This window comes from Coloeus monedula (genome assembly GCF_965178545.1).
Source record: "Coloeus monedula genome assembly, chromosome: 4".
Taxonomy (NCBI): domain Eukaryota; kingdom Metazoa; phylum Chordata; class Aves; order Passeriformes; family Corvidae; genus Coloeus; species Coloeus monedula.
In genome coordinates this window covers 75,085,643-75,097,772 of record NC_138784.1, presented here as the reverse complement: position 1 = coordinate 75,097,772, position 12,130 = coordinate 75,085,643, and the positions used below count along the sequence as shown (strand labels likewise).

General features: G+C 39.1%; 1 protein-coding gene across 4 annotated transcripts in view; it reads right to left on the bottom strand.

Moving 5' to 3' along the window:
* FBH1 (F-box DNA helicase 1) overlaps positions 1-12,130 on the bottom strand; it is a 29,185-nt gene that overhangs the window by 2,584 nt on the left and 14,471 nt on the right. For 3 of the 4 annotated variants that reach the window (XM_082280906.1, XM_082280903.1, XM_082280904.1), the window contains 9 exons: positions 11,720-11,806; positions 11,327-11,463; positions 9,440-9,539; positions 6,204-6,325; positions 4,534-4,609; positions 3,198-3,395; positions 2,243-2,368; positions 991-1,097; positions 316-456 (listed from right to left, as the gene is read on the bottom strand). In XM_082280906.1, the coding sequence (XP_082137032.1) occupies positions 316-456; positions 991-1,097; positions 2,243-2,368; positions 3,198-3,395; positions 4,534-4,609; positions 6,204-6,325; positions 9,440-9,539; positions 11,327-11,463; positions 11,720-11,806 (1,094 nt within the window). The remainder of the gene's footprint in view (positions 1-315; positions 457-990; positions 1,098-2,242; positions 2,369-3,197; positions 3,396-4,533; positions 4,610-6,203; positions 6,326-9,439; positions 9,540-11,326; positions 11,464-11,719; positions 11,807-12,130) is intronic. The other variant, XM_082280905.1, reaches the window with a different exon arrangement.

Sequence of the window (12,130 nt, the reverse complement as noted above, 5' to 3'; positions counted from 1 at the left end):
TCGAACCCAAACCTGACCCCAAAAGTTGGATTGTCCCTGGGGCCAGCAGTGCTGTGCCAATCCCAGATGGATGCTCCAAGGGCTCCAAGAGTCACACACGGGACCTGACACAACAAAACCCCAAACCCGGCTCCATCTGAGGTGTCAGATGGGATGTTCAGGATGGAGTGGATCTGTGGGAAGTGCAACATGACCCGGAATCACCCTTGGAATTCACACAAATAAATGGATGGGGAGCTGAGATCCCTGCTCAGAACAGGGATTGGAATGGCTTGGGAAAGCTCCCAAACCCCAAATCCCAGGGAAGGGACGTACGTGAGTCAATGGGAGCTTCTTCACCACCAGCCCAGAACTGAATTCCAGGGATTTTGCACATCCTGATATGCAACAAGTGATGGGAGCTCTGCCCTCGTCCTTCCCAGCCTCACTCAGCAGCTCCACCCGAAGGAAACGCTCCTAGGAAACAAGGGAAAAAGGGAATATCACCCATCAGAGGGAGCTGAGGGGCTGGAATAGGTTGTTCCTTTATTTTTTTAACCCCTACGGAAGTGACTGGGAACGTGATGGGATTTAAAGAAGGAACAAAACCCCAAATTCCTGGGGATGAAGAAACTCTGGCAAAAGCCAATGGCAGGAAAGAAATAAAGGAAGGAAATAAAGGAAGAGCTGGAAGCCACTGGAGGCAGGGAAAAGGGAACCTACACAGTTCCATGGAGATAAGAACTCAGGATCTGTGGAAAACAACACCCAAATGCAGGGAATGTGGGAAAAAACCCACTGCAATCTTGTGTCTTCCTACTGGAATCTCTGCATGGAGCAGCAAAATGCAGGAATAAAAGCAATTCCTGCTATTCTGGGGTGTGCCAGCACAAGGAACAGTCCACGGCATGAATCCTAGGATCAGGGTGGATCTCAGGATAATCCTTTGGTGCAGTGGGCCTTAAATGAGCCCACAGCAGGATTTCCTTGCCCTGGGAAGGTTTCACTTACTCCAGCCAACATTAAAAGGTTTTCCAGGGATTTGGACATCAGCAGGCACTTCTTGGCTCGGGTCACGGCCACGTAGAGCAGGTTCCACTCATCCTCAGGGGTCCTGCCTAGCATGGAGGAGAGATGATCCATGGATTTAGGGAACAAGGATGAACAGCTCTGTGGTTCTTCCAATGCCTCAACCAGCTTGGATGAGGCTTGGAGCAAGCTGGGATAGTGGGAAGCGTCGCTGCCCATGGAATTGGATGGGCTTTAAGGTCCTTTCCAACCCAAACCATTCCAGGATTCCATTTCTGGAAGGACAGAGGGTGTTTCCCTGGGAAAGCAGGAATTGGCAGGCCCTGAGTTTGCTGTGCAGGTCCCCACACCATCAACAGCTCCTGCCTCATCCCACATTCCTCCCTCCAGGCAAAGGCAGGACTCTGCACACCTGGAGAAGCCGCTCCCAGCTTCCCATTTTCCTGTTTGGGGCACGGGCTTGGCTCCTGAGGAGCTCCCCAGCCCCTGGATCCCCTCTGCTCCCTGGGCAGAGAGCAGCTCCTCCAAAACATGAGCCCCCCAGGAAGCAGTGCCTTTCCCAAGGCTGGGTTGGTCTTTGTTGCTACACAGCTCCAAGCGGGAATATTCATGGAACTGGACAATCCTTAGGGTTGGAAAAGATGTGCAGGAGAATGGGGGAGGAGAAGTGATTTTAATAGGAAAAATCCCTGGGAGGGCTCTGAAAACAGGTACAAACTTTCCCTTTCTTCACCTTACTCTGTTTGGACACAGGATCCTGGAATCAGGGAATTAGGGAATCATTTAGGTTGGGAAAGGCCTCTGAGGCATTGAGTCCAACCATTCCCAGCACTGCCAAGGCCACCACTGCTCACATCCCCATGTGCCACATCCACAGGGATTTGGAATCCCTCCGGGAATGGCGACTCCACCCCTGCCCTGGGCAGCCCATTCCAATGCTTTCCAACCCTTTCCATGGAGGAATTTTCCCAGTATCCACCCTGCCCCTCCCCTGGCCCAGCCTGAGGCCGTTCCCTCTCTCCTGTCCCTGTTCCCTGCGAGCAGAGCCCGACCCCCCCGGCTGCCCCCTCCTGTCAGGGACTTGTGCAGAGCCACAAGGTCCCCCCTGAGCCTCCTTTGCTCCAGGCTGAGCCCCTTTCCAGCTCCCTCAGCTGCTCCAGACCCTTCCCAGCTCCGTTCCCATGCTCCAGCCCCTCACCACACTTTTCTTTCCCACTTTTTGGGATTCCCTTACCAGGAATGATGTTCATTCCCCTCAGGAAAGCCCCACTGACAGAAGGGATTTGCACAAAATCATCTGCAACGCAAACGGTGTCGAATTCCAGGCCTTTGGCTTGGTGGACGGTCCCGATGAGAAAATCTGGATCCAGCAGGTGTGGAAAAAAAGAAGGAAAAAGGATCAGTCCCTGCAGCAAAAATGGTATTGTTCATTTAATTTAATTTAATTTCATTTCATTTCATTTTTCATTCTGCTTCCAATCCCCTTCTCCCAAATTTAAATGGGGAGCAAAGCTCCTCTGTGGGGAATCCAGATGGATGAAGGGATCTTTGTGCCAAGGGAGATTCCTGGTTGGCATCTGAAGCTCCAGCCACATTCCCAAACAGCAATGCTCTGTATTTGAGGAATTTTCTACTTGATTGCTTTGTCCTCTCCCCAAATTCCAACAGGAATCCCAAATGGGCAGGGACACCTCCCACTATCCCAGGGTGTTCCCAGCCCCAATGTCCAGCCTGGCCTTGGGCACTGCCAGGGATCCAGGGGCAGCCCCAGCTGCTCTGGGAATTCCATCCCAGCCCCTGCCCACCCTCCCAGCCAGCAATTCCCAATTCCCAATCTCCCACCCAGCCCTGCCCTCTGGCACTGGGAAGCCATTCCCTGCCTCCTGGCCCTCCAGGCCTTGGCCCCAGCCCCTCTGCAGCTCTCCTGGAGCCCCTTTAGGCCCTGCAAGGGGCTCTCAGCTCTCCCTGGCTCCTTCCCTTCTCCAGGGGAACATTCCCAGCTCTCCCAGCCTGGCTCCAGAGCAGAGCAGCTCCAATCCCAAAAGCTCCTGTTCCACCTCCTTTCTCCCTAAAAACCCAACTCAGCGCAGCTCCAGCCGTTCTGCAGGATGAGGAGGATTCCCAACCGGAGCAGGATTGGCAAACAGCTCCAGTTGGGCTCCTGGCTCAGGGACACAACGTGCACCCACCTGCCAGCGATTCCCGGGACACGTGGCTTCCCTGAATCCTCTGCACCAGCTCCGGGATCCGCTCCCTGTGTTTCTCCACGATGGAAATCTTCAGCTGCAGCTCTCTGTCGTCGACGTGCTCCGCGTATTCCTTCAGTCCGATGAATCCCTCGGTTTCTTCCCATTTCTTGATGAAGGAATCGTTAATCACGAGGTTTGCTGGAAGGGAGGATGAGTTGATTTGGTATCTTTTCGGTTTTAATTAAAGGTTTAATGAAGGTTCTTCCATCCTGCATTAAGCTCCCTTTTGTTTTCCGGCTGCCAAAGGAATTTTCCTGGAAGTTCGCCTCATGAAAAATTGGGAATAACGTCCATGTAATTGATTATTTGGGGTAAATTGGTGAATCCTTTGTTTTCTCCATAAAAGATTCATCTGCTGCTGCTGGATTTTAAAGGAGGGATTTTTATCCTGAATTTTTACCCTGAATTTTTATCCTGAATTTTTTTTCCTGAATTTTTATCCTGATTTTTTTTTCCTGAATTTTTATCCTGATTTTTTTTTCCTGAATTTTATCCTGATTTTTTTTTCCTGAATTTCTATCCTGAATTTTATCCCGATTTTTTTCCCCTGAATTCTTTTTCCTGAATTTTTATCCTGAACTTTTTTCCTGAATTTTATCCTGATTTTTTTTCCTTATTTTTTTCCTGAATTTTATCCTGAATTTTTTCCCTGAATTTTTTCTCCTGAATTCTTTCCTCAATTTTTTCCCTGAATTTTATCCTGAATTTTTTCCTTAATTTTTTTCCCTGAATTTTATCCAGATTTTTTCCCTGAATTTTATCCTTAATTTTTTTTCCCTGAATTTTTTTCTCCTGAATTTTTTTCCCTGAATTTTTTTCTCCTCAATTTTTTCCCTGAATTTTTTCCCTGAATTTTATCCAGAATTTTGTTCCTGATTTTTTTCCCTGACTTTTTATCCTGAATTTTATTCCATATTTTAAAGGAAATTTTAAAAAGGGAGCTTTACAACCAAAACAATCCAGGCAAAGCCTAAGATAAATCCAAAATGATCTAAAATTCAAAAACAGAGGGAAAAAATCCCAAATTCTGGGTTTACTCCCACTGAAAAGAAGGAGTCACAGTGGAAAGCTGGGAAAAGGTGCCTGACAATCCCCAAATTTTGGGATTTCTGGAATTAAGCAGCTAAAATAGCCCAGCCTGTCATAAAACCATTAAAAAAATCACATTTTCACCAAAAAATGAATGAGGAAATACCAAATTAACCATCAAAAAGGGCTTTAATTTCCAGCAAAACCAAAAAAATCCCAGGAAAAAGAAGGGGAAGGAAATACTCACAATTCTGCCTGACATCTGCAGGTTGGCTGAGCTTCCAAATGTCATAAATTCTGCTTAGGCCAAATCTTGCCAATCCCTAAAACACAGACAAAATTATTATTATTATTATTATTATTATTATTATTCTATTACTAATCATAAATAATAAAGAATCAACAACAATCAAGAAACATTATATTATTAATAATAATTATAATATTGCCGACATTTAAAATACTATCATTACTTTTATTATTATTATTAATAATAGTAACAATAATAATAACTGACTTTATTGTATTTTCAATTCGATTTATTCCAAACTGCCAAAGATTTTCAGTCCTGAGCAGTTCAAACCCTCCTTGAATTGGAATTTGGCTGGGAAAAGGATGGAGAATTTGAAATATCAGCCTAAAATTTCCAAAATCAGGCTCCAAACCTGGTACAATTCCCCAAATCAGGCTCCAAACCTGACAGAATTCCCAAAATCAGGCTCCAAGCCTGGTACAATTCCCCAAATCAGGCTCCAAGCCTGGTGAAATTCCCAAAATCAGGCTCCAAACCTGCCAAAATTCCCCAAATCAGGCTCCAAACCTGCCAAAATTCCCCAAATCAGGCTCCAAGCTCTCCAGCTTCCACCAGTTTTGTTGTCTCTCAAGAGAACATGGAAAATGGTTGTTCTTTCCCTATTTTTCCACCCAGCCTGCAATTCCAGATGATTTTTATTCCCATAATGCAGGAATGCTGTGCCAAAGGCAGCCAGAGCTGCCTGAAATCCTTGGAATTACTTCTTCCACCCATCCATCCCTCTTTCCCTGCTCCACTCCTCATAAAAACAGGACAAAGAAGTCTAAAAACAGGATGAGGCCTGGTCAGGTTGGAGAGTAACAACTCCAAACAACTTCCAAGGCCACAAAAAATTCCTGCTTTTTCCTGGAATGTTCATTTAAATCCTTGCAGTGGCTTGTCCCACCCATCCATCCCTCTTTCCCTGCTCCACTCCTCATAAAAATGGGACAAAGAAGTCTAAAAATGGGATGAGGCCTGGTCAGGTTGGAGAGTAACAGCTCCAAACAACATCCAAGGCCACAAAAAATTCCTGCTTTTTCCTGGAATGTTCATTTAAATCCTTGGAATTACTTCTTCCACCCATCCATCCCTCTTTCCCTGCTCCATTCCTCATAAAAAGGGGACAAAGAAGTCTAAAAATGGGATGAGGCCTGCACAGCTTGGAGAGTAACAGCTCCAAACAACATCCAAGGCCACAAAAAATTCCTGCTTTTTCCTGGAATGTTCATTTAAATCCTTGGAATTACTTCTTCCACCCATCCATCCCTCTTTCCCTGCTCCACTCCTCATAAAAATGGGACAAAGCAGCCTAAAAATAGGATGAGGCCTGGTCAGGTTGGAGAGTAACAGCTCCAGATATCATCCCTGGGCACAAAAAATTCCTGGTTTTTTCCTGGAATGTTCATTTAAGTCCTTGCAGTGGCTTGTCCCACCCATCCATCCCTCTTTCCCTGCTCCACTCCTCATAAAAACAGGACAAATGAGCCCAAAACCGGCATGAGGCCTGCACAGCTTGGAGAATAAGGGCATCCCTGGGCACAAGAAATTCCTGTTTTTCCCTGGAATGTCGATTGAAATCCTTGGAAGCAGACTGGGAAGCCCTGCTGGCTGCCCCCCCTCACCCCAATGACGTGGATTTTGGCCGGGGGGTCTCTCCCAGTGAATTCCACGGCGTCCTCAAAGACGTTCCAGTTGCTCCGGGACAGCAGGGCCGTCCTCCCATGGCGGCCTCCCCTCACGTCTCCTGCAGCAGCAATTCCCGGTTATCCGCGGCCATTCCCGGCCGGAATTCCATCCCAACGCCCCCTTCCATCAGCATGATGGATGCATGGATGGATGGATTCATTCATTGATTCATTCATTGATTGATTCATTTTTTAATTCTTTATGACTAATAGTCCCTGGGAAGCGAATTGGATTAATCAAAGCATTCATTTGTGAAGTATTGTTAATGTAATTAATCGGTTAATTAATGTTTATTAATAATGACCCTTTAGTTTTAGACACGGGAAGATTTTACCTTTGGAACTGAAATTTCACTTGAGATGAAACTTTTTAATGTAAAGGTTCTTCATTTAATGAATTCTTGGCTCATCTTGAGCAGCAGTATTTATTCTTAACATTTATTATCAATACTTATTATTGATTTAGTTTTATAAATTTAATTGTTCAATTTGAAACTTCAATTCTGAAACTAATTTTCTTAGTTTAATCACTAATATTTATTACTGTTACTCCTTATTAATTTAGTTTTATACAGCTAAAGTTTTTATATTTTAAACCTAAATTTCACTTTCAATTTAATTTTTAAATGTGAAGTTTTTAAATTTAATTAATTCCTGACTAATATTTATCAGTAGTATTTATTATTAATATTTATTATCAATAGTATTTATTATTAATATTTATTATCAATAGTATTTATTATTAATATTTATTATCAATATTCAAATTGATTTCATTCCATTATTTAATTTTAAACCTTAATTTTAATTCTTAAGCTAATTTTCTTAATTCAATTGTTAATGTTTATTACTAATAGTCCTCATTAATTTAGCTTTATGCATTTAAAGTTTCTACATTTGAAAATTAAATTTCCTTCTAAATTTATTTTTTAATCTTCTTAATTTAATTAATTCCTGACTCATCTTTACAGCAGTATTTATTAACATTTATTATCAATTCAGTTTAATACATTTAATTACTGAATCTTAAACTTTAATTTGAATTCTTAAACTTTCTTGATTTGTTAACATGTATTATTAATATTTATCTTTAATATTGTTACTTAGTTTTAAAAATTCAATCGAACTTTTAATCCTAAACTTAAGTTTACATTTTAAAATTAATTTCCTTACTTTAATTAATTGTTAATATGTATTAATATTTATCATTAGCATCATTATTTAGTTACAAATCTAATAATTCTTCTACATTTTTAGCCTTTAATGTTAACTTTAAATTTCTAAACGAATTCTCTTAATTTAATTTATTTACTCTTTATATTTATTATTACTTACTACTATTAAATTTTATTTAATAACATTTTTATAAATATAAACCTAAATTTAATGTTAAATGGACATTTTTAGACTAATTTTCCTAATTTATTTGTTTTTAGTTTAATTCATAATATTATTTATTCAGTTTTATAAATTTAACTAATTTGTTTCAAACTTTAAACGTAAATTAAATTTTAAATTTAAATTTCAAACTTAAACTCGGAATTTAATTACTGATCAATATTTATTATTAATATTATTTATTTAATTTCAGAAATTTAGTTCAAGTTTTGACTTTTAAAGTCAATTTAATCATAAATTTGAACTTTTAAATTAAACAGTATCAACTTAACGATTGGTATTTATTAATATTATTAATATTTTAATATTTATTTTATTTTTTCTCTTTTATTATTTTATTGTTTATATTTTATTATTGATTTAATTTTAGGAAATGATTTTTCTATTTTACGATAATTTTATTTTATAGTTTTATATTTTATTTTTCATTTAATATTGACATTTTTATGACTTCAATAATTACATTTGAATGAATTTCATTATTACTTTAATATTTACATTTTTAACGAATTTAATATCTACATTTTTAATTTAATGTTAGAAAATTAATTCAGTATTTATTTTCAACCCTATTTTAAATTTAAATTAATTCCAAATTAAATTTAAATAAATGTTAAATTACGTTTAAATTAAATTTAAATAAATTTTAATTAAATTTCAAATACATTTTAAATAAATTTTAAATACATTTTAAATTAAATTTAAATTAAATCTAAATAAATTTTAAATTAAATTTAAATTAAAATTAAATTTAAATACATTTTAAATACATCTTAAATTAAATTTAAATACATTTTAAATACATTTTAAATTAAATTTAAATTAATTCCAATTAAATTTAAATAAATGTTAAATTACGTTTAAATTAAATTTAAATAAATTTTAATTAAATTTCAAATACATTTTAAATAAATTTTAAATACATTTTAAATTAAATTTAAATTAAATCTAAATAAATTTTAAATTAAATTTAAATTTAAATTAAATTTAAATACATTTTAAATTAAATTAAAATTAAATTAAAATTAAATTTAAATAAATTTTAAATTAAATTTGAATCATATTTAAGTTAAATTTAAATACATTTTAGATTAAATTTAAATACATTTTAAATTAAATTTGAATACATTTTAAATTAAATTTGAATTATATTTAAGTTAAATTTAAATACATTTTAAATTCAATTTAAATACATTTTAAATTCAATTTAAATACATTTTAAATTAAATTAAAATTAAATTAAAATTAAATTTAAATAAATTTTAAATTAAATTTGAATCATATTTAAGTTAAATTTAAATACATTTTAGATTAAATTTAAATACATTTTAAATTAAATTTAAATACATTTTAAATTAAATTAAAATTAAATTAAAATACATTTTAAATTAAATTTAAATACATTTTAAATTAAATTTAAATACATTTTAAATTAAATTAAAATTAAATTAAAATTAAATTAAAATTAAATTAAAATACATTTTAAATTAAATTTAAATACATTTTAAATTAAATTTGAATTAAATTTAAGTTAAATTTAAATACATTTTAAATTCAATTTAAATACATTTTAAATTAAATTTGAATGAAATTTAAATTAAATTTAAATCCATTCCCACTTTCAATTCAAACCATTAAATTGCATCAATTTCATCACCCTTTAATATTTATCATTATCTTATTCTTTATAGTTACCTAACAAATCCATCCCGATTCCCATCCCAAACCAATCCAATCCTTCGGGAATCTCTCCCCCATTCCCAATCCCACCTCACCCTTTTGGTTTCCTCCCACCAAGGTTTTATTGCGGATCCCTTTGCACACATCCAGGATCGTGGCTCCCACGTAGGCGATTTCGGGGCCAAAACGGAAACTCTGCATGGAAAAATCCCGGCATCAGCAGGAAAAGCACAGGGAATTGCTGGAACTTCGAAAAGTCCTGCTCTGTATGGAATGATGGCATTCCCACCGAGCTTCTGGACAACTTTTCTAGTGGAAAAAGCATTAAAATCCCCCCAAATCTTCCTGGAAATCCTGGTCGTTCTTAAAATCTTCTGGAAACTTTGGTCTTGGAAAATGCATCAAAATCCCCCTCAAAATATTCCTGGAAATCCTGGTCATTCTTAGACCCAAAGTACACCATTCCCACCAACTTTCAGGACATCCTTTCTCTTGGAAAGAGCAACAAATTCCCCCAAAATATTCCTAGAAATCCTGGTCATTCTTAGACCCAAAGTACACCATTCCCATCAACCTTTTGGAGACCTTTTTCATGGAAAAAGCATCAAAATCCCCCACAAAACATTCCTGGACATCCTGGTCATTCTTAAATCCAAATTATGCAATTCCCAGCAACCTTCAGGAGAATTTTTCTCCTGGAAAAAGCATCAAAATCCCCCAAAATCTTCCAGGAAATCCTGGTCGTTCTTAAAATCTTCTGGAAATTTTGCTCTTGGAAAAAGCATCAAAATCCCCCTAAAAATATTCCTGGAAATCCTGGTCATTCTTAGACCCAAAGTACACCATTCCCACCAACTTTCAGGACATCCTTTCTCCTGGAAAAAGCATCAAAATCCTCCAAAATATTCCTAGAAATCCTGGTCATTCTTAGACCCAAAGTACACCATTCCCATCAACCTTTTGGAGACCTTTTCATGGAAAAAGCATCAAAATCCCCCTCAAAATATTCCTGGAAATCCTGGTCATTCTTAAAATCTTCTGGAAACTTTGCTCTTGCAAAGAGTAACAAATTCCCCTAAAAATATTCCTGGAAATCCTGGTCATTCTTAAATCCAAATTATGCAATTCCCACCAACCTTCAGGAGAATTTGTCTCCTGGAAAAAGCATCAAAATTCCCCAAAATATTCCTGGAAATCCTGGTCATTCTTAGACCAAAATCACACAATTCCCACCAACTTTCAGGACATCCTTTCTCTTGGAAAAAGCATCAAAATCCCCCTCAAAATATTCCTAGAAATCCTGGCCATGGGCAGGGACACCTCCCACTGTCCCAGGCTGCTCCCAGCCCCAATGTCCAGCCTGGCCTTGGACATTCCCAGGGATCCAGGGGCAGCCCCAGCTGCTCTGGGAATTCCATCCCAGCCCCTCCCCACCCTCCCAGCCAGCAATTCCCAATTCCCAATCTCCCATCCAGCCCTGCCCTCTGGCACTGGGAAGCCATTCCCTGCCTCCTGGCCCTCCATGCCTTGGCCCCAGTCCCTCTGCAGCTCTCCTGGAGCCCCTTTAGGCCCTGCAAGGGGCTCTCAGCTCTCCCTGGATCCTTCCCTTCTCCAGGGGAACATTCCCAGCTCTCCCAGCCTGATCCAGATTAGAGGGGCTGCAGCCCTGGGAGCAGCTCCATGGATTCCTCTGGATTTGCTCCAGCAGTTCCAGGTCCTGCTGCTGTTGGATCCCACAGCTGGATCCAGCATTCCAGGTATGATCTCCTCAAAAGAAAGGATCTCCCTGAAACAAGGTCTCTATCCCAGCTCCCACTTTTCCATCCACGGGATGGGATCACTCCACTAAAGGCCCCCAAGTGCTGGATTCCCCAGCAATCCAGGGAAAAGCAAACCCTGCAGGGTGCCAAACTGCAGGAAGTGTGCCTGTTAAAACCTTCCCACTGGATTTGGGCTGTATCCATGGAAAACCATGCCCTCACCTGGGTCAGGTAGTACACGTGGGTGTGAGGCAGCGCGTAAAGGGTGTTGACGGCCCCTCGGAAGGTGTAAATCTGCTGGTGAGGGTCTCCCACCAGGATTTTCCCACATTTTTGGGACTGCACAATATCCACGATGGCTGCAGGGAAAAACATTGGATGGTGAGGGAAGAACCTGCTCCAAACTCAGGGTTGACGAAGGAAAAGCTCGGTTGGGATCGTGAGGGAGCAACCTGCTCCAAACCCAAGGGAAAGCTCAGGTAAAATGGTAAAACCTGAGGGGCAAATTTATTGAAATTCCAAGTATTTAAGTTCAGACGCTTCTCCCACATCCCTGAGCACATGGAAATCCCCTCTGGAAGCGGGATTGGAGCTGCAGCTCCTGGAAAAACTCACCTGGAGTGCAATCCTGGGCTTCATCCACAAAAATGGCATCGTACCCTGAGAACTGGGGCTTGCTGAGCTGCCAAAGCTTCAAATATCCTGAGGGAAAAAATCAGGAATTTCAGGGAGAGGGGAATTCCCTCGGCATAAACCACCAGGATCTTTCAAACAAATCCCTTTTTTCCTTTTTTTTCCGGTTGTTTTGTACCATTTCTGGCCCTACTTCCTGCTTGGAATTTCCAGGACGTTCGGAAGGGGTTGCAAAAAAATCTCTGTCTCCCTTTGCAATCTCAAATTTGATGACTCCAAACTTCTTAATGCCCCCAAAAATTCCCAGAAAAAGGTTTTTCCTAGTTATCTCTGGCACTATCCAGAGGAAAGGATGCGCTGGAAGCAACTTCCAACTTTTGGGCCTGAGTTTGA